The sequence below is a fragment of the Opisthorchis viverrini genome (genome assembly GCF_000715545.1).
Source record: "Opisthorchis viverrini unplaced genomic scaffold opera_v5_130, whole genome shotgun sequence".
NCBI lineage: Eukaryota > Metazoa > Platyhelminthes > Trematoda > Opisthorchiida > Opisthorchiidae > Opisthorchis > Opisthorchis viverrini.
The window spans coordinates 271153-292407 of NW_008751788.1; the positions used below are offsets into that span (position 1 = coordinate 271153).

General features: G+C 42.0%; 1 protein-coding gene across 1 annotated transcript; it reads right to left on the minus strand.

Moving 5' to 3' along the window:
- Nucleotides 1-15647: 15647 nt before the first annotated feature.
- T265_14018 (hypothetical protein) lies at nucleotides 15648-20974 on the minus strand (the record flags this gene model as incomplete). Its single annotated transcript, XM_009171657.1, has 6 exons — nucleotides 15648-15840; nucleotides 20309-20389; nucleotides 20429-20665; nucleotides 20701-20756; nucleotides 20792-20901; nucleotides 20936-20974. Coding segments are annotated over 6 exons (561 nt in total), but the record flags the coding sequence as incomplete, so codon positions are not given.
- Nucleotides 20975-21255: the final 281 nt, after the last annotated feature.

Consider the following 21255-nt stretch of genomic DNA (forward strand, 5'->3'; position numbering starts at 1 on the left):
AACACACAGCTTCAGAAGAAAAAAGCCGGCTTTTTTAGAACAGCCAAAAAACACAGATATACAGTTGCCCCGCTTTTTCCCAGAATTTAAACTCGCGATATGTCACAATAATCAATTTAAACTGTGCTCTTTTCCTATGGCCAGTCCTCTTTGAAATGTCTCATTCTAAATATTTGTTGACGACAAACGCTACCGTGGCATTTTGGAGGGAATTGGATCTCTTCAGAGAGGAATCATCGTGTAGGGTTAGTAAATTCAAGAACAAAAGTGGTTAGAATCTATGGAACCACTAAATGTTTCAGCCTAAGACATTGAATGGGCGTATCAAAGCAACAAAAAAGCTCTGTTAGGAGCCTCCATCAATTATGGGTGGGTGCAGGATTTGTAAAATGAACGCTCCCATCACTCCTGTTTGAACACAGGGGTCAGTCCGGTGAGTTCCGACCAAACGGCGGAAGCCTTAGACTCGATTTCCGCTCTTGGAATAGCTGGTCAGCAAGGCGCATCCTTGGCCTTGCCGTGGTTTGAACTCCGGACATCTGACTCGCGAGCCGAGTGTGTTACCACTGCTCCACCAGCGCACGTTGGACGCATCGATTTTTCACGACTGAACGGGCGAATGTGTTCACGCTTGAGCGATGTGATTGGTATGCCCGACCGGTCGAACAACGACCCAGTAACTATCCCGGTTGTGCGGATTAGTTGACTCGCCTGTCAGGACTTTTTAGTTAGGTCGCGCCACAGAGGCTTGATACGTGCTGGACACCCTTTCGTTGTAGTTGTGGCTGTTTGCGGGATTAATAGAATGCACACAGCATTGTTATTCTAAGACGTTTGCTGAAGTGCGATTGATTAACATCCACCTACCAGTAGAGCGCCACAAGAAAGTACGCCAGACATTGAATTATTTACCGCTCTACTTGTTCCACCTTCTGACAAAATCTGTACACACAAAACGGCGAGGTCGCTATAGGACCCCATGTCATAGTTGGGATATTTGTAGCCAAAGATTGTACGTCCATCACCTGTCAGGCAAAGAGATCCACACAATGGTGCACTCTACCTGCGTAGGGTTAACGAATACCACACAATTCTGAAAATATTCAACCATATTCTCTCCCGACTCCGCATTATTCAATACATGCGGATGTCAATATAACTAAGACACCTTACAGTGTTCTTCCTGTGAGTCGTCCAAAGTCGTTCAACTGTAACACCCCCTCGATGCCTAGCTGCCATACCACCCGAAGGAAGCACGAGGCCTGTGATACTGCCAGGTTGCCCAAGCCTAGACAGGGGAAGTCGAGAGGCAGAGGTCGGGTTCGAACCCAAAAGCCTGCTTCTCGTTTGTCCTGTCTCCGAGCGAATTTTCATTAGTTCACTCTGGTGGTTCCTTGCCTTCCGGTCTATGGTCCGGTGTTTTACCTCGCCTACAACTGTTGATCATTAACTAGACTCCATTCTATGTAGGTAATACACTACTCATAAGGTTGCTGAAAATTCTTTGATAGACCACGACGGGTTTCGCCCTTTTCGGGGTTCATCAGTTAGGCGAAGTCCCCAAGTTTCCGTCAACCTTATGTCTTACTTGAACCCAAATTGCACGGAACTAGAGGAATACACCCGTTTTCGAGAGACTCGACTGGAATCAAGCTGAATCTCTCGTTTATGATGTATCGCGATATCTCGAATACCGTTCCAAATGAAACATGGGGCGGCCTGGTACAGCACATACAGTTGCTTGGAAACATCGTAAATGAGATTCAGCTTGATTCCAGATGAGCCTCTTGCAAAACCAAATTTATTTGCAAATGACTGTATATTCTCTAGACTGCCTTCTGTTATCGTTTCGGGTCATATGAATTTTTCAACTGTTCCCTTGTTACCTTCATTCTAGGTCGAGAATTTTGGACCTCTCACACTCAGTGGATTCGTTGTTCCAAGCAGGTTGTGGCAACGATTTTCCAGTGGAAACCGTTAGAGTCCAATCGCCTGTGCACATTTTTTACCCGTCATACTATTAAGAGAGCTCACCTTAGACTAAATATTGCAATACCAATTTATCATACATTCTAATAGCCTTGAACTGCAATCTTCAGTCCATACGAAACTCATCAAGAACCAACCGTTTTTTGCCATTCATTTCCTGTACTCACAGTTTTATTGTTTCAACTTCTCAGGTATAGCTATTCTTCATTGTTCGATTGAAAATACTTTCATCAAATTAGTAAATACTCTGTAGTGCTTACACCTGAGTTAGGTTCGCCAGAGGCGCTACAGATCGACCAATTGAACCACAGCCATTTTATTATCATAAAATAATATGGGATACGACGAATACATCGAGTCACACATAACTTTTAATATTCCCTGGCCGTCCCTTTGGATTTGGCCTATGCGATTTACATTGTTCTTCAATTTGTGCTGCGTCACTCATTTCATCAGCATACTACTCATTAGTTTACTCTTTTTATAAACTGTACGAACCTCTACCATTGAGACTGGCATAATCTCAGCCGCTGTCTTCACTGATTTGATATACAATAATTGTTGCATCAACCAAGCCAAGAATTTTGTCAAAGGTTTCTGACAAAAATCAAAATGGACAATTTGCAGGGTACTGAAGCAGGAAATACTACTTGTGGGCAGACATTGTAGCTACATCATTGCCGGTTGACATAGTTATACTATAAGAAATGCGGAGACTTACTCTTATCCCGCTCCAAGTCACTTACCTGAGCAAGCAGTCGCTCAGCGTAACTACGCATTGTACTAGATTGAAGTCAGGATCGTCGAAAAATCAATCACATCGCCCAAGACACAGGCTGAGCTGCGTGTTCGGACAGCATGCACGTTTTTGTAGTATGTACTAATCGGGAGCTTCTGACATGCTTGGTAGTACCCATCTCATCTTCGGGAGAGTATGCCGATGCGGCATAGTTGGCTTCCTCCCCCATATACTTTCGAATAAGTGATACAATAAGGTGAACTAATTTCATGTGAAGTAAGATCGATCACCACGTAGAAGTATAGGCCAGTTGACCCCACCGACATCGCAAAACATCTTTTTTATTCAAAATGAAAAAATAGAATTTATGTTATTCACTTTAGGACTTAAAGTGAGAGGCAGTGGTTAGTCTCTTGACAGATTGCCCCCAGGGTGGAGAATATCAGCCCTAAGGTGATGTATGGCTTGACGATAAGGGACGGCTACGTTCGCACTCGCAGATTTCTGGTGTGGGATCGAACGTAGCGTCAAGGGAACCATCACAAAGAGACTGGAACTCCTTTCTGGGCCTGGCAGTATTACAGCCTACATACATCCATGATTCCTACAACCAAAAACACTGGCCGTCGAGTAATACCATCAATCAGGTTGCCTTGGTTGCTGCATACAGCAGGGTGGGTTGGAAGATACAGGTTCTGCTAACCATACTCCTCTGTCTCTTCCACATGCCTTTTCCCCTCTCACACATAACCAAACAACTAAACTCTGCCTGTAAACCCGTCAGTAATGATTGACGAATCTGTTCGTCTTGCATTAGCTTTGGCCATAACATCTGCACATTTTCCGGCGCTAACAGACTTAGGCATCCCGAAGTCAATCTTGAGGCATCGTCGCTTAGTCTATCTGGTTGCTTTTGATGTCCGCACTCTGAAGTAAGCAGAACAACAAACAGCTCTGCTTACAAATCGGACTAGCTTGAGATACATGTTATGTACCAGAAACAAGAATGCAAGATGCAAGCACAGTTGATGTAACTGTCCCATTACCGTTCACTCGCTTTAGACTGCGCACCACTGGCGATCCATTGGCTACCGTGGCAGGAAGAACGGGGAACGATGCCGTCCGAAGTCACTGGGCGGATGGATCTTTGTTTGACCAGATACTCCCTTATAGAAGCTTCTATGTGGTCCCCTTGACAACATCTGTGAGGGAACTGATAATCGGAGTTGATTGTTACTGTGTGTCGTATCCATAACGTCAAAGCTGACCGTGGCTCCGATACCATCAAAAACAACCTTCATGACACCTTGAGTGCTCTCTGAAAACAGGCTGAAAACCCATCTATCTTTGCGGTTGTCGATGCCCTGATTGCAAACTTGGGCAGATGCCCAACCTCACAGTTGATAGGGTGACTGAAATGCATCAAACACGATGCGCATCGAAAACGGCGAAAGTCGGCTTCGGTTGTGTGCTGACGGGAGATTGTATTTATGCAGTACTAAATTTCGAACTAATCAAAGTGGTCTGGCTACATGCTATCCTCCAGAAGCGTGCCAGGCACTGACTCAGATTAATCAGATCGCTATCAGTTATTGGTGACGCGGATCCATAACTGATCGCCACTCGTTTTTGGAACATATGACTCGTTGGAGTCACTCCCCGGGGCCCAACAACTGGGAGGCTGGTGTATAAGGAAGTTAAATGCGGAAGCGGGGTACACAGGAGAGAAAGTCGTCAAAGGCTCAGTTCATCAACTGCTTAGCTTAAAAAAACATTGAGACCATCAAGGTTCTTATAAATAGGAAACTGAAAGAGATTTCAAAAGAAAATCAACATTCAAAGGATTGAGTTAAGAACCCTGGATTTCATGCATAAGTGAGAAATGAACTAATGAACTACAATACCAGCAAGAATAACAAATAAAAATTGCACAAAACATCAAAGTTTCTTTCAAACTTGTCACAGACCAGAAAAGCATATGAAAACTTAGCAGAAACGGTGAACGGGTGACTAAAGTTACAGAAAGGAAACTTCGAGATGTGAAAGATGACCAGATGGCCAACCATCACGCAAGAAAAACAAAGGGACCAAATGGAAGGATGAATAAAACCATCGATATAATGGCAATCATTAAATCAGTCAAATGGGACCGCGCTGCAATACGAAATCAGAAGTTACCAGTCAGAGTGTATGAAAACCAACCCTTAAGCGGGCAATCTTATCAGAGCAGCTGAATGCTTTCCACAAACTTGTAAGTACAAAGACGAATGGAAAAAGGGACACGGACCGCACACTGGCCTGGTGACGGAAAATTCGCAGGCCTGTTACCACTCCCGAAGAGCAAAGTATTAGACACTGGGTCGATAGCTTCAAAGGCACCCGAAGCTCCGACGTTTGGGCGATGCTGCACACATTCTATGCGCATTTTATTGCTTACTTCGGTCGGTAGGTGGCTGTTTGGACATTACAGAAAGTAGCCTAAATAACTACCACGTGGTAATTTCCAAGAAGTATCAGGGTCATTTCACGAGGAATGGCCTCGTGGACACGCGCGTAACTGAGACATTCTAAGTGAAACCTTCTCCATTGCCTGTTACAACCGTGGAAGTGGTGTACGGTAAACCTTACATTTCTAATCACGCATTCGCCTTGAGTATATCAGATGGTAAGGGTTACTATACTACCGGAATGCATGAATGGTGGGAATAAAACATTTTAAACCTTACCATTTACTGGGCAAAATGACTCAAGTGGTTAGGGGGGCGAATTTACTGACCAGAAGGTTGGTGGTTCGAACCTGAACTCTACCTCTTGACTTACCCTGTCTAGGCTTGGGCAACCTGGTAGTATCACAGCTCTCATGCAACCTTCGGGTGGCATGGCACCGGAAGGGTGCTAAAGCTGAATGGTACTGAGTTTCTTGGAATAGATTTCATCCTGTAAGTGAAGCCAATCTATGCTGAGAGGCCATGCAGCACTGTAAAGCTGTTTCATCCTTATTGGGAATCATCAGCAGTGCGCATCTCACGAAACTCCGAAGAGTTTCGAACCCGCGAACTCCTGGCTAGTAGTTTCGACACTTAACCGTTCGGCCACGTGTGGCTGATTAGCAGTGGGATTAACTTACACTTAGGATATAGCGCCGCTCATCCTTCAATCACGGGATCCACATCACGCGGTCACACGTGTTGACTGAAGTTTTACTGAAGTTTTATCAAAATGAGTATCAATATCCTCTTCGTTTTGACCTCACATTCTTACCAACACAGTAATTTTTTGAATACTGGCTTCGTTGAAATTACCTGGACAGATATCTCAACACAGAACTTGGCGTCATCAAGCCTGTAGCCTCGAAAACGCATGGTTATGCCCCGATGTTCACGTACAATGGTCCAGACAATCCGCAAAAGCTGTATGACTTGTTAGGTCTTCTACCTTATTTGTGGAGTGCTTGGGCTTTCTATTTAACCAAGATATAGCCATCATAAGTTTTGGTCGTTTCAGATTGCCCGTGTTTTCACTAGGCCAGAATGAAGGTCCAAATCTGGACAATATCTCCGGATACTGGGATAAGAAATGAGCATTTCGAATGAGCCCAGTGGCATTAGTCCCTCCGCAGAATACAGCGTTAGTGGAGTTCAAGGAAGGCTCAAACACAGGATCATACCACCAGCTCACATTTTATGGTAGACAGAATTTTTTGGATGTAATCTTTGGATATGAAAGTTACATCGTCTTTTCCATACTGATAAAGCACAGTTAAAAACCAAAAAAACTCTTCAATGGAGCCTACTGTTTGAATAATATCACGCCTTCGGTGAAAGTGTACAAACCATTACATCGCCAGATGTACAAACAGCGAGGGTGGTGGAGCTAAAGCGCAGTCGCTTGCAATTCCAACAGTATCTATTACACCAATATTACACTTAAGGGACAAATTTCGGGACAAAATACGTTCAAAGTTGCACCTGGAAATTCGTATGATGGTGTGGTGGATAAGTTCACACATTCACCAGCAGTGAATTTTGTGGAATTTCATACGAGGCAATTACAGATGAAGAGCAAACTTACGAGAGAAAGGCGGGAATTTATCGTATGTCTGGAGAAAATTGGCTTCAACCTTAACACCCATTGTCCCATGTCAAATCAACCAGTCAAGGCGAATCGGGTCCAAATTATGATGCATCTGATATAATTAAGATATATTCTTATATACCATAATATGTAATATATTATATATATATATATAAAATCATATCATCATAATGCATAAGTATGATATACTTGGTATAAATGTAGCCAAAAGGAAGGGTTGGTAGTGGTCAATCACAGCGGCGTTTGGTCCGGTTACGCCCTCCCCCGTTTCTTAAGCCACAATGGCGCTGTTTAACCTCACAGATGCCTGAAAAGTTGTTCGCTGTTCACTACTTCCTGTCATTTATTTATTATTTCATCCATTCATCATTTATTCATTCATTCCTCAATCAACTTCCTGCACTGAACCACAATAGTGCACTTGCAAAATGAGCTGGGAGAAGCGGACACAAGAGTTGGTATTCAAGATTGTATTTCATAATTACATGAAAGTTTTCTTTTTGACGAGCATTAATTCATTTGATGTATGGTTTTTTTGGGTGTTATAAAGTACGCTGGCCACTATCAAGCCTTCAGTCGACCTTTTATATCATATGAACGTATACGGTGGACGCTAACCCAAAAATTTTCTCTGCTCTTAAAAAAAGGCGTGTTCTGCAAAGCCGTGTATTCGCTTTAATGGGCAACCATGATGGAGAGTTATCGCGATTATTTATTCACCCTTATTATTTGCGAGGGCGCTAGACGGCTCAAGTGGTTAGAGCGCGAATTTACTGACTGGAAAGTCCGTGGTTCGAACCCGACCTCTGCCTCTCAACTTCCCCGGTTTAGACTTGGGCAACCTGACAGTATCTGAGCCCTCGTGCTTTTTTCTGGTGGCACGGCATTTAGACACCGAAATGGTGCTACAGCTGAGCAATTATTTGTGTTTCTCGACAGGTTAGTGTGGCAAGCAACAGTAGATCGTCTTATCACTTTATAACCCACGCTTTAGCAAACAAGTCCCATTGCAATTGGAGCCACACACAGTGAAGATTTGGTCAAAAATACTTAGTCCAAAAGAGCAGAAACCCAAGGGCCTTGATTATAAAGATGAAAACGTCAGAGTACTTCACGCGCTCAAAAACACGCGTGCTATTCCTGATTCATGAGGTATTTCCATTTGCATCCACTTCACATCGGTGGTTGTATTTGCTTTTTGAGGGTAGTAGGCATACCATAAATAAAGGGAACCAAGAACGAAAGTTTGTCGACGCATTTACTGCCACTTCAACGTAATATTCCTCGAATGTATCAGTGAGAATATTGAATAAAATATTTGAGGGAGAAATCAAGGACTGAAGTTGAATTGCACAGGTTGCGCTTGATGATGAACACTGCCAGTTTTAACTCACTCCATATTAAAAATATAGAAAGATAAAGGCAGTTTGATATAGAAGCTAAATTCACGTTATTTGCTGAAATGCAGTGTTTGTTCGTTTGAGTTGGTTGAGTCCAACTGATGATATCTCCTTGTTTGGCCACAAAACTTTTCCAGGCCTGCATGTGGAGCAGACCGACAGCCAAAAGTACGGGATATCTATGCTGTCAGTAGCATACCTTAACGAGTAGATTTTTTGTTAGGGCAAATAAATACAATAGCACGTTAGATACGCAGTTCGCTTGCACGATGTCCTCGATATTACCATAGGATAGTAAGTAACATTACGACTTCTTCAGGCTGTCCATCAACTTCAGGACATGCTACCTGGCTGAGAAAGTGAATGGGTTCCTTCAAACGAATGATGATAACCTAACGGGTGGCCTTACAATGAGATAAACGCGAAATCTCCAGAATAAATCTGCCAGGTGTGCAAATTTATGTTAGTCTTCTTTGAGCCTTACCCGAAAGAAGGCCCACCGTAGTTGGTCAATTTATCAAATTAACTCTTCCGGGAGTAAATAAACTGTGGACATTTTTTTCCTTAAAAGGCCACACTTCCTGAAAAATGTTGAACTTTTCTGATTATCGGCAATACAGATGGGACAGACCGCATCTTAAATGTGAAAACAACTGTCTCTTTCTAAAGAGTTCAGGAATGGTGCTTTGTAGTCAGTAGTCAGACCCCGGGGAGGTGGGAGATGAAGGCCGCGTTTGATTGTCCCTCAACAACGGCTAAGTTTCTTCGCATCGTTTTCTCGAATATTACCCCAACTCGTGACCAGAATACATGGTACTTTTTGGTCTATCAGCCTTTCACATTTCGAAGCTTGTTGTTCGCTCAACGATGTTTGCAGTTAAAGCGGCCGGTCTATAGGTTGGCTGTGAGACGGAATTGCTCCGTTGTCCCTGTAGGTTTTCTCGAAATCAGCCGGTTTCTCGACGTCCGGCAATCTCAAGTCTGCATGCTTGCATGAAATTGCACCTTCTATGCGCGTAACTGTTCTGTCCTCGAATGGCATAACACCTTCGAAGATTTAGTGAGCAACAAGGGATGAAACTAATAAGCACGTTTCTACTCACACACAGAGAAGGTAGATAATATATCCTTGGGCGAAGCAAACGATCAAAGTGACACAAAATCCTCAAGTGGTGAATTTCTTTTTTTTGAAAACGCAACTTATTTTATCTTCTCCTGAAATTCTTCACTGGATGCCGGTGTCCGCTGAGTGTTGGCGCGAGATAGAAAGATAGATAGATAGATAGATAATAGATAGATAGATAGATAGATAGATAGATAGATAGATAGATAGATAGATAGATAGATAGATAGATAGATAGATAGATAGGATAGAAGATAGATAGATAGATAGATAGATAGATAGATAGATAGATAGATAGATAGATAGATAGATAGATAGATAGATAGATAGATAGATAGATAGATAGATAGATAGATAGATAGATAGATAGATAGATAGATAGATAGATAGATAGATAGATAGATAGATAGATAGATAGATAGATAGATAGATAGATAGATAGATGGTAAGGCGCTTTAGCAGTGGTCCAATTCCTTTTGCTGATAGTATTCCATTTCTCTCGATGTTTACGTTTTTTAAGCCCTTGCAAACGCAACTAGGCTATAGTCATTTAAGCATCCCGACTAAGCGGAAGATCTGGAAATGTAAGATAAATTATTGTACAGCCTGAGGATGCCTTTGAACGGCTTCCTTGTCTTTCTAAGACCATAAGCCCTCAGTGCAAGCAAAAATGTGTTAATAGTCGCACCTTTCTCAGTTGATTCCTTCTGAGCTATCTTTTAAACGGCTTTTTACTTTTTAATTACTATGTTTGTATAGAGGTCACCAAAAGGTTTTACGACATGCCTGTAAGCATCATTAGGTAAATAGCAAACAAAACGCCTCATGTCATAAAAATACCAGGTTTTTTGAGTCGTTTCCGACAAAAAGGAGTGTTGTTGGCCAAAAAAGCGACTAACCTGAAAGTAACTTCGCTAATTCCGACCGACACAGACCTTTTACTATTATATGTCTGTTACTAACTCTAAACTACAACCAGTATTGCATCTCGGTGCTCAGTGTCTTACGGCAAAATATTTCGATTTGAGAAATTCACTACACGTTCCGTGGTTGGTCCCTGTCTGCCAGAAATTTTGAGCAAAACTTGTGGTTGGTTGGCTCAAGTTGGACAAATGTAATGCCCAAATTGGGCCGTAGTTCGGATTAGTTGCAGTAATCTGTCCTCTGCCAAGCGTACTCCCGCACAGCTAACTTCGTTTCGAGAAATGGGTCCTGGCACTCAAGGCTGGAAACCAAGACAAAATTCCTTAAATTTGTTGGAATTTCTGATTACGAGGGTTATCTCTAACAGTGGGACCGCCATACCTGACACCATTTCCCGTTGCCACCCAAGTCCCGTGACAACAATTTTGGTCATTTTACCCAGTAGTGGTAAGAACAGTGAGCTAATCGTAATGACACTGGAGATGACACTATGTTATTCGTATGGGGAACAAATGACAATGCCAAAAGAAGTGCGTATTCAAAACATTAGGTCAAAGAGGTCTTGATAATAAAGGGCACTTGCGTGAAGCACGTTTAAAGCATCTCTTAACTTTGTTCTCAGGTGCACGAAGCAACTGCTAAGCAAATTGACAGAAATTGAGATGTAACTGAGAGAAAATTCTTATGTAACGTTCCCGCGCCCGCTTTGCATTTGTGCCATTCCATTAAACAACACCGCACTGGTGGTGTCATCCGTTGGTTGGTGATAGAAAGTTTGCAACCGAACAACGACTGATGCTTGGTGCGCGTGTAGCAGCTCCACTGTCAGTTAAAAAAACAAAATGTCCAGACTCCTTCTCGTAGTTTTACTGATGCAACTTCCTTTGCAGTAAGGAGTGAAGTGAAAAACGTTAGATTCAATAGAGCAGTTATTTCTTTGGCGTTTTTTGGTGCAAGGTGACTAGCTCGTTTGATGCACAGTAGGATATCATCACGTCTGCGCTCAGAAACCGTTAGTAGTCTCTCACTTTCACAGTATACACCCATCACTCTTTTGTAGTCACATCACTCTTGTTTGAACTGTCGTTCTCCCGTCCTGGTGCAATCGTTCTGGTCAGTCTGGGCCAAAGGAAGGAAGCACTGGACTGAAGTTTCTGTCTTATCACAGCTCATCGACAGTGCAGGGTTTGAACTCCGGAGTTCAGCACAAGAGAGAACGTCGGACGCATCTGAATTTTATTGTCTGTACCGGCGAAGGTGTGCACGCTTGAGTGTTGTGACTGGTAAGCCCAAATCATGAACCAGTTGCATCGATCGAGTGGCCCGCCTGCCAGGATTTACCAGTCAGGAGTCGCCACAGATGCCTGGAACCCACTGGACAAGACGTATCCAACAACTCCCAACAGCGCTACAAATTCATCAACAACTATAGGCCAAAAATGAACATTTTGGTTCAATAAGATAGTTTTTATTATCTTACTGAGATACTGTAAATCTCTGACATGCGGCCAAGATATCATCGGGTACGATTTGTACGACAAGCGAGTCCAAAATATATGGTTCTCTCATATTATATAATAAAGTGACAAATGGCTAGAAGGAGCGTTTTGGAGATACAGGCTTGTTTGCTTCAGTCTGTTCAAATTTCCCATTAAGATCGGAATACGCTAATAGCGCCGTCTTACTGGGGACGCGGTGTAATGAATTCCATCTCGGTTCTTCCTCTCTACCTCTCTGTTTGGATAACCATGATTTTTGCACCAATCATATTTTGAAGTGTTACTAAAGTGAATGCATACAAATCAGACATCGAAGACAAAACGCTTTATGAGGCGGTGCAGGAAGGCATACTAAGCTACATAACGGGCACTGCCGAGTTCCAGGGATGAGTTCGATTCTCTCCAAAAATAGTTCAGCCACGCCATGGATGCACCTGCATTTGAAAACGCTCAGGTGGAAAATCGTAACAAAAGCTGGCAATAGGAACAGTTTGATCCCTAGTTATGTCATCTAGTACCAAGAGCATATAGGACCATGCGAGACCCATTTTGGATGACGACTTTGTTCTCAACGGAACTCAGATTCTTTGCTTCGTCCTTCCTGCTACTTTACCGTTTACCTAACTGTCGAATAATCAGGACTGTAAAGCCTCTCCTTAAAGACAAATTTTAGGACCCAGTCACGGTCTGGTGCCTTTTTCGATCAAGTATCCGCTATATAGCCAAAAATGCATTTAATATTGTTATTGCTGCAAATCTATTGACGCGAATTAACGTAAAACAGCACTTGCCAGGTACCTAGAGCAGCCCTCGAACCTCTGACGGTAGAGGATAAGCCTCTCTGTTGTACACCAAAACAACTCAAGTCAGCCACACGTACGAGCTCTCATGATGCCCTCGTGATGACTTAGGTCAATTTCATTATCAAACACGAGATGTGCACTGATTTCGTCTGTTCGGATTTCGACATCCGCCACAAGACTCGGAACTATAATCTGTACATGTCAAATCAACCGTCTTTTTACTTGCAACAAATCGAACTCAACGTTGCCTGAATTCTAATGTTTGAATCTTTGTGGCAAAATTAGTTATGGTGTCATGTTATTAACAACGATGATAATAATACTGTGGCAAAACTGGTGCACCATTATCGGACAACACTTTTAGAAAGCTCCTCATAAAATCGAAGACCGACATGTACGTGTACACAATTGGCGTTTTATGTTGACAAACTGATCGATTAGCGGAGTTAGTAAACCCTTGTGTCAAAGAAAAAATAAGATTATGAGCATCTCGTTTCCGAGAACTGGAAGGCATCAAAAAAACTTACGTCTAGCATATGAGTGAAGCAGACAATAGCTGCTCACTGTGTGCAGCAGATCCGAGGTATAAAAACACTGGAGCAAACCCCACCGACAACACCCAACCGTGCACTTGTGCTACCGTCGGCAGCTGTGGTTTACGAGTCCCTGGCTTTTTATTAGGAGGTTAGACACATCATAAAATTGTATTCCACAGAAATACAGCTTCCTTTTCAAAGATATATTGAGGACACTAGTCTGCTGTGTAGTCGCATCACAGGTAAGGCTATGGTAAACGGCCAAGCATGGAATCTTCTAATTTTAATTTGGTGCAAAACGACTCTGGTCCAACGACGCTTCTGGACAACCGGAAACATCCACTGAAAGATGGCGTCATTGCGTCCATGGCCCCATTTGGATCTTTTATTTTGTCTACCTATGGACAACATACGTCAACAAGAGGCGCGCTCAGCATACCGATAAGAGTCTCTTGTTTCAATAGATTTTGCAGGATTTGGACTTCAAATTTATGCATGTCATGGTTGTACGAGTGCTGGAATACTGCTAGAGCGCCCACACCTTGACGGGAGGACGAAACTTATGGTTGTACGGCGGTGAAGCATCAGTGCCAACACTGATCTTGCTGTCCTTGATGGTGATAAGGATGATGGTGATGATCGTGATCATGATGACGATGATGATGATGATGACGATGATGATGATGATGATTTTAATGATGATGATGATGATGATGATGATGATGGACGTCAAAGACTATCAAATGGACCAAAGGTCGAAGTTTGAATGGTTGATGCCTTTCACTTTCCCATTTAAGGCTAATAGTAACATTAACTTTAACGGCTAGACCTGTTGAGACGCGACCGGGAGCCGAGTAAGTTATCAGAAGAGAGGCGTTGGTAATATGAAAATGTTTTGCCTGGTAGTCTTGATGTGCTCAGCGTGCAAACCAGCTGGGCCTCTGGTTTAAGACGATCAAAGTGGCACTGAGTTATTTTTAGTTTTAGTACCTTCATTTTTTCGTAGGATTGGTTAACACCAGAGCCACGGCCAATGGTACTGCTGTACCGACTCTGTTACCTCCAATGCGTAGCTCTCATTTTATACTGCATAAACAGATCCACGTATTGTCCGTACACAAATTAGACCACCACCTGCAACGAGTGGCTCTAATTCCCCTATTCCCTGTAGCCTCTTTGAACAAAGCTATAGAATCCAAAACCACTTAAATTTAATGCAGGTTGGCGAACTTAACAACAAAAATGACTAACAGATTACCGTGAACGTCAAACCTCAGTGTAATAGCCATCCGCGTAAGGTTACTTAGCACGTCCATTCTCACGGAGCAGTCGTATCAGTTTCAAAGTCCTAGAGGACAATGTAGCTAATTTTCAGACACCAGTCTGCGGAAAATCGTGACAAAGGGTCACTATGGATGCTGAAATTCATCTTCCACCATACTTCAGTGGAGTATAAAAGTGGAAGACTATCGTAATGCACAGAAGTTTAATGCATTCAGCGGTCAACAAAACAAAAATTCGACTTCCGCTATACTTACAAAAACCTTTAGTTTTTCGTCGAGTACACTTGCTGTCAGTGAAACCAACATGTTTTACACGCGCGTCTTAAAAGTATAAACGCAGACTCAATTATCCGCTTGCCCATAAATGTACCATCAATTGAGGTACTAAACCAAAGGTGCTGCGAGTTTTTATGTGTTTCACATCAGTTCAAAAACAATTATGTTGAAGACGTTCAACTCAAAAATTATCTGACTTTGGGATATCTTGCTTGCCAGCAATTTGTTACTGGCATTGCAAGAAAAGGTTTTAGATAACGAATGAGGTATGTCACTTCATTTACTGTTTCGTAATATGAGTTAGTTCTTGTTGAATCATCTCAGAAGTTAGAGAAAGTCCACAGGAATCCAAGCATTAATGGAACAAAGACCTGACCCCTAGACTTCTTCTATCCGCACTTTCCTTGAAAACCTGAGCGATATCGTTGCCTTGCAAAATTCTGCTCTCCAAGAGCAAATACGACTTGTCTAAGTCATAGTCAGGTCTGCTTTGGTTTTTTCAATGTCGCAAACGGATTGCGGTTTTTACGACACGGATTCACCACCTCTACCTTAACAAATTCTCCTACACAAAACTTTGTGCATTCGCCGAAGACATTCCGACGCAACTAGCTTTTCTAGATTTCAAAGTCTGGCACACCATGTTTGTAAAAACATGGTGTGCCAGACTTTGAAATGTCCTCAGGGAAATGTCCTCAGTGTGATTCGATGACAAGTTCGTAAAATCGTGTTTGCATCGCAATACGACGAACAAGGGAAGACAAGCGTCTTTAATTTGCCTGGTGAAAAATTCCAACCATCAGCTAAACTGGTTAATTTCGTCAGTCATCGGCGGGTTGTCATGTGTGTCTTCTGAATACTCTACTATTTTAATCAGCCCAAGCATCTGGTTTCTAAAGCTGCATGTTTTTTCATCTCGACTTTGCCATTCAGCAGGCAGGATAGGGGAAACAAGTTTCAAAGTAACCCTGCTCATTCATTGAAATTGCCCTCGCAAAACCAACATATCATAAAAGATAACAATATTTTTATATGCAGTTATTGGTCTGAATACTTAAATCCTGCTCATTTTCAAAGTGGTTTGACATATGGAAGGCGACCATTTCCGGACCAAAACTTTCATTCATACTGGTGGCTAATCTTCGTCTGCTTCTTCATGGAGCACAGGCACTCCTAAAAAGAAGAGCATAAAAAGTTTGAATGCTTTGGAAAACATAAAAAGTGCGCCGCACCAGCAACCTAATAGAGGAAAATCTGGACACATTGTACCCACCAGCAAAATGTAAATGTCATCAAAGCTAGTTCCATGAACTGCCTACGAGATAGTACTGATTTTTAGCCAGTCTGGATCGTACTGATAGCGTTTCAAAACGTATCTAACCTATAGAAAGATGGCTTGTATACCACTGTATAATGGAGTGTAGATGTCTTATACATAGATGTTCTGGCGTGCAAAGTTACGTCAGTACTCCTTGAGGGACGCTCAGACAGTCATTTTTATACTTCAACAAATGGGACTCATATGGTTGGTAAACTTTCGTGTCAAAAAGATGTGAAAACCTTTTGAAAGTTAAGAATACTACTGAAGATGATCGGCTTCCTGAAACAGCTTTGGTGACCACCAGTTAGGTCTCAACAGTTCACAAAACGTCGCGCATCAGGTATATAGTATTTCAGGAAGGGCAACAAAAAGATGAAACATTTGTCTATAAGGATGGTAAAATGTAGTCCAACAGTAAATATCTGTGGATTTTTTTAAATAAAGACCTGCAACACGAACTTATCAGGACTAGAGAACAACAAAATTATAAACAAATTCATGCACTTCAATTTCTATAAGCTGCGCTCGTGAAGGATTGTTCGGGAAAGCAGCATATATCTAAGGGTAAACACGATGTCCGTGCACCTGCTATTAGTACAAAAGAATGGATTGCCATAGAACAAGTGCTGCAGATATCTTGTAAGAATGACCTATATTTAGAAACTGACGAATCAACCCTGTCATTGATTATATTATTGACACATTTTACTCCAGTGCTTGGGTTATCAGGATATGTGAGGATTGAGCAAAAGTCAGAAAGAATGTGACAGAATAGCCACATAAGACACACCACATTCAACTGGTTGAACTTCTATCAATAGTTTTTTTTTGTTCTGAGGAGTGGCAGGCAAGATTTATGGGATGTTTTATGCACAAAACAGCTTCCACAGGTTTAAGACCCAGTCAGGTTGATAAATAATATCCATTTAGTCCATAAAAATTATCCATGAGTCATCATGGGACATTTAATGCGTTATACCAGCACCTGCTTTTGTCTCAGTCGCTTTTGGGTTATAAGCAGACTGATACATAAATTTACCGGCACCAGTTGATTTTTGCATGCCACTGAGGAGCAGTCCTTCCATTGCTATAAGCGCAGCCAAGCTGCACAAGACAGGGCAACCAATATAAAAGAAACCAAACAATTATCTATATATACGACAGCTTTCCAACTAATCGCTGAGCTTGAAAGGCCAGATTTCATATTTTTAGAGGCCAGTCTATCCTTACCGGAGTTCAGATTAGTTGATTAGATTACAAGTGACAAAAAACTTTGAAATGAGCGTAACTATGATAAATATCTATCCGACTTGCGGCTGTTTACGGAGATGCACAGGGTGTTGTTGGATGGGAACAAAAGGTTCTGTTACATAATGTTGCGGAACCAGAGGAGACACACTGTCCAGTCCAATAATCTTATGTATAGACGGATTTTGAGTTCTTTTAGTAAATCGTGCATGTTGAAATAAATTTATCTAATTTGTTAGCTCTACCGAGTTTTGAAGACTGCCAGCGATTCATTTTATCAAGACTCCACACAAAACCCTACTGTGTTTTTTGCGGCTCATTATCATCACAAATGACAGCTTTTTTGGGAGATTAGTAGTGATTTATTGCTACACGAACGTTTGTTTTTTTACTCCCCTCTTTCGTCCAGAGGGTGATCGACAGAAATACGATACCTCTATCCAGGGTTGGAAAATTTTGCTGATGAATCTCATCCTGAAAGTGAGGTGCGCTATCCCTTACTCCTTTTCGCCTACGGCATAGTTTCTTTAACTGCGAGTGTGAAGTAAGTGAGTAAACTAAGGATCATTTCGCTTGTTTTCTTCAAACCATGAAGAGATCTTCTAACTCCTTTACCATTCACAATTCCCGCTAAATCATAAGATCGTTCATCTCATACTGAAAACACCGCTTTCTTAAAGTGAGCTGTTTATCTGGCACACAATGATCATCTTTCAATCTGTAAAACTTCCGTGTTTATATTTTAATATGCGGCCTGATGTGTGCGTACAAAATTGAGGTAAGCCACACAAAAAAACACTCACATAATGAACATGAGTGGGTGGGAACGAGTTCGACGATCTCGATTACGGCCTTTACTAAATCATTATTTTCCGTGACCACATAGAACGATGTATAATAATAATACGTGGTCCCAAAATAAAGGTTAATCATGTACAACTTTTTCTAGAACATTTTACGTTTGGCCCAACAGAGTCCACTAGTCTATCCTATCAGCTGTTTTTTCAAGTTGAGTTTTTGTACTGCATGATACATGTCTGCATTCCATTATGCTGTTCAGTATTTTACAACCATTATCGATCAATACGTGACCACGGTACAACTCAGTAGCAGTCATTATTCTAGACACCTTCGTGCACATTCGTGCGTCTTTTACCTTGAGTTCACGCCTAAATCATTTCAACGCGGCGTCTTAAGTAACACTAGCAAACAGTACCATTAGTAAGCTTTGAATGTGACGACCACTTCCCTTGAAGCTTTCTGGATGCCCTGAATAAAAAAATGGAACTGTTTTGAACCTGGTAAACGCCATTCATTGCTCTATGCCGTGTTTTTCGGTGATACCGCTTGATCCATAGTACAATTGCGGTATGTTTTGCTAAAACGCTTTTGCCTAAATATCCGGCTATCCTGGCGGCCAATAAAAGCTAAGAAAAGAACATTTATTGGCTGTATAATGCACCGGCAGGGCTGACACTAATACCAGAAACTCAGAAATAATCCGCACTGTTTCTTTGCTTACAAAGTGCACTCGCGCAATAAATACCTCATTTTCGAACGCATAGTTTTATATCGTCGCTGTGTGGCACTTTTTAGGTACCACTGATTTGTGTCAACATCACTCACAACACATGCATGTAGAAACCGTGTATGTCACCGGGGGTTAGATTTAAAAAAGCGTGACATCATGGGCAAAGACGGAGAGCAACTAGAACAAACAATTAAAAGCGCTGTTGTAGTGCACATAAACCAAAGTAAGATTGCATTTATTATTAAAATCCTGTGGAGTCCTCCATGAACTCCACATAGGTCACAAAGATGAAACATCGAAAAGTTGCGGTGATAGTGATAGACAAGCCAATCGAGGTGGTAGATAAATCTCTTTCCGGGGGACTGGCTAGATATTGGATTATTTCCCGAACGGAAAAGGCCGGAGCAGCGTATGTCAACCCCCGACCCTTGTGGGGCCGAAATGACGTGAGTTTGTCTAAAAAGGATGGAGATTACACTGTGGTGGTGCAATACATACTGCTTATGGATCAGAGAAGTAACTTTTATTCTCGGAAAACATACTGGAGATGTCAGTGTTTGACGATCATTGTCTCCGGTCTGATCAGATCTGATGGCAACATCGGATTAGCAATGCTGAGGTACACCAAATAATCACAAAAAGAAGGAACTCTTCCACAATACGTGAATTACTCACACTTCATAGGTCACGCTGGTTAGTGCCAGAAGTCACCCGCCTTGCAGAGATTTTTCCAACTTCTGTGCTGAGTAGAAGCTACCGAGAAGTTGACAGTGTGACACTTGGCAACGAAGTACGAAAACACTAACCAGTAAACTTAATCGGGTCGACAACTGCCGCCCCCCTGGATGGGGATCGCGGGACTCAAATCGCCAGTGGTTAATGGCATTGGTGGAAATGACCCGATCGCGCAGTCAGTCGCGCCAGTGCATCAAAGCTGTCGCCTTCAGTGCGCGGCTACCCAACTTCAAAACAAACTGAATACGTCACTGCCTCGAAGGGTTAGCGTTATGTCCCACACTATCCCGTTTTCCGTTGATTGAAACTGTAACAGCTCGAACCAATGTACTATGGCACATGATTTATGGCTGATAAATCGAACTGGATTGAATTGAAATTCTAGTTCAGACGCTTTGCGAAACTGAAATACTTTAAGATTGATTATGAGTGCTAGAAACTTTACATTGAGTTGAACACTCGGTTTTGTGCCTAATGATAATCTATTTATGACACCCAGGCAAAATCCAAGACCTCAAAGCAAACTACGAGCCCCAAGCTTGGTTTGGCTCGCATAAGACAACCAAGTGCAGACAAATTTGGTTTTGACTATAGACTGGACTCGAGCTCTCAGGAAGCTTGATTGACCTGTGTGGTCAAAGATCACACTTTTGGAAATCGAATATACCTTGGAGAATGAGGCGCTGTTGAAAATGACTTCATGATGGTTCAGCGAATAATGACGCAGCCCAAGTACTTCCCACTACTTCCCACAATGGAAGAAAAATGAGAGGGAAAATTATGTGGCATTTAACGAAAAATCTCACCGTCCAGCTTTTTTAGGCGTGGAAGTCTTCGACATGCTTCATCCCTCCAAGTCTCTGAGTTATTTTCCTCCAAGGGATTACCTAAAATAATCACCTGGTTTCGGAAGTTACGGCACTCACCTAAAAACAAAAGATCCTCTAAATTTTGTAGCTCAGACAACTTCTGGAACTCGCTCCATTCCTTCACTAAGTTGTTTGACATGTAAAGTACTCTAAGTCGTCTGAGAACACCGATCCCTTTGAGTCTCTCTAAAATATTGTACGAAATCCATAGTTGTTCCAAAGTGTCTCCAAGAACCTCCAAACCATTGAGATTTTTTATATTGTTTCTCGCCAAGGACAGTATTTTCAGGTTTTCTTTATAGAATGATTCAGTAAATGCTTTAAATTACTCAGTCCATTCAAATTGGTGATTTTTTCAATACAGTTAGTTGACAGAGACAATTTCCTGCAAAACTTAATCAAAAAAATGGTCCTCCTTACTCGCAAGCGGTTAATGTTGACAGAGATGCGTCTAGTTTTTCTATTGGTGGGTATTGGGCGTACAGCTTTACTTCCTTTGCTTCAGATGCTTTCTGACCCGTTTTTTCCTCCTATCGATGGTTGCGTCTTTGTCATCCAACTTACCCACTTCTTGATCGCCTCCTTTATTGTGGTAGGTTTGTCCTATTTCATGTTATTGATGATAAATCTTTGAAAGGGACTTCGTTTACCATTTCATAAAATACTATATGGTTGTGATGACAGTAAATAATTTTAATGCAGTAAAACGAGACTAATTCCAAAATCCCAGGAAATAGAGTGGATGGATAAGTTAAGAAGGTTCAGCAGTTTCACTGGATACGGATGCAAGTAGGGTTCGCGGTGACTCGTAAACTAGGTTTGGTGTGTATTCTATTGTGACACAGAAAGGAAATATACGGTCCATCATCATCTGTGACATTGGT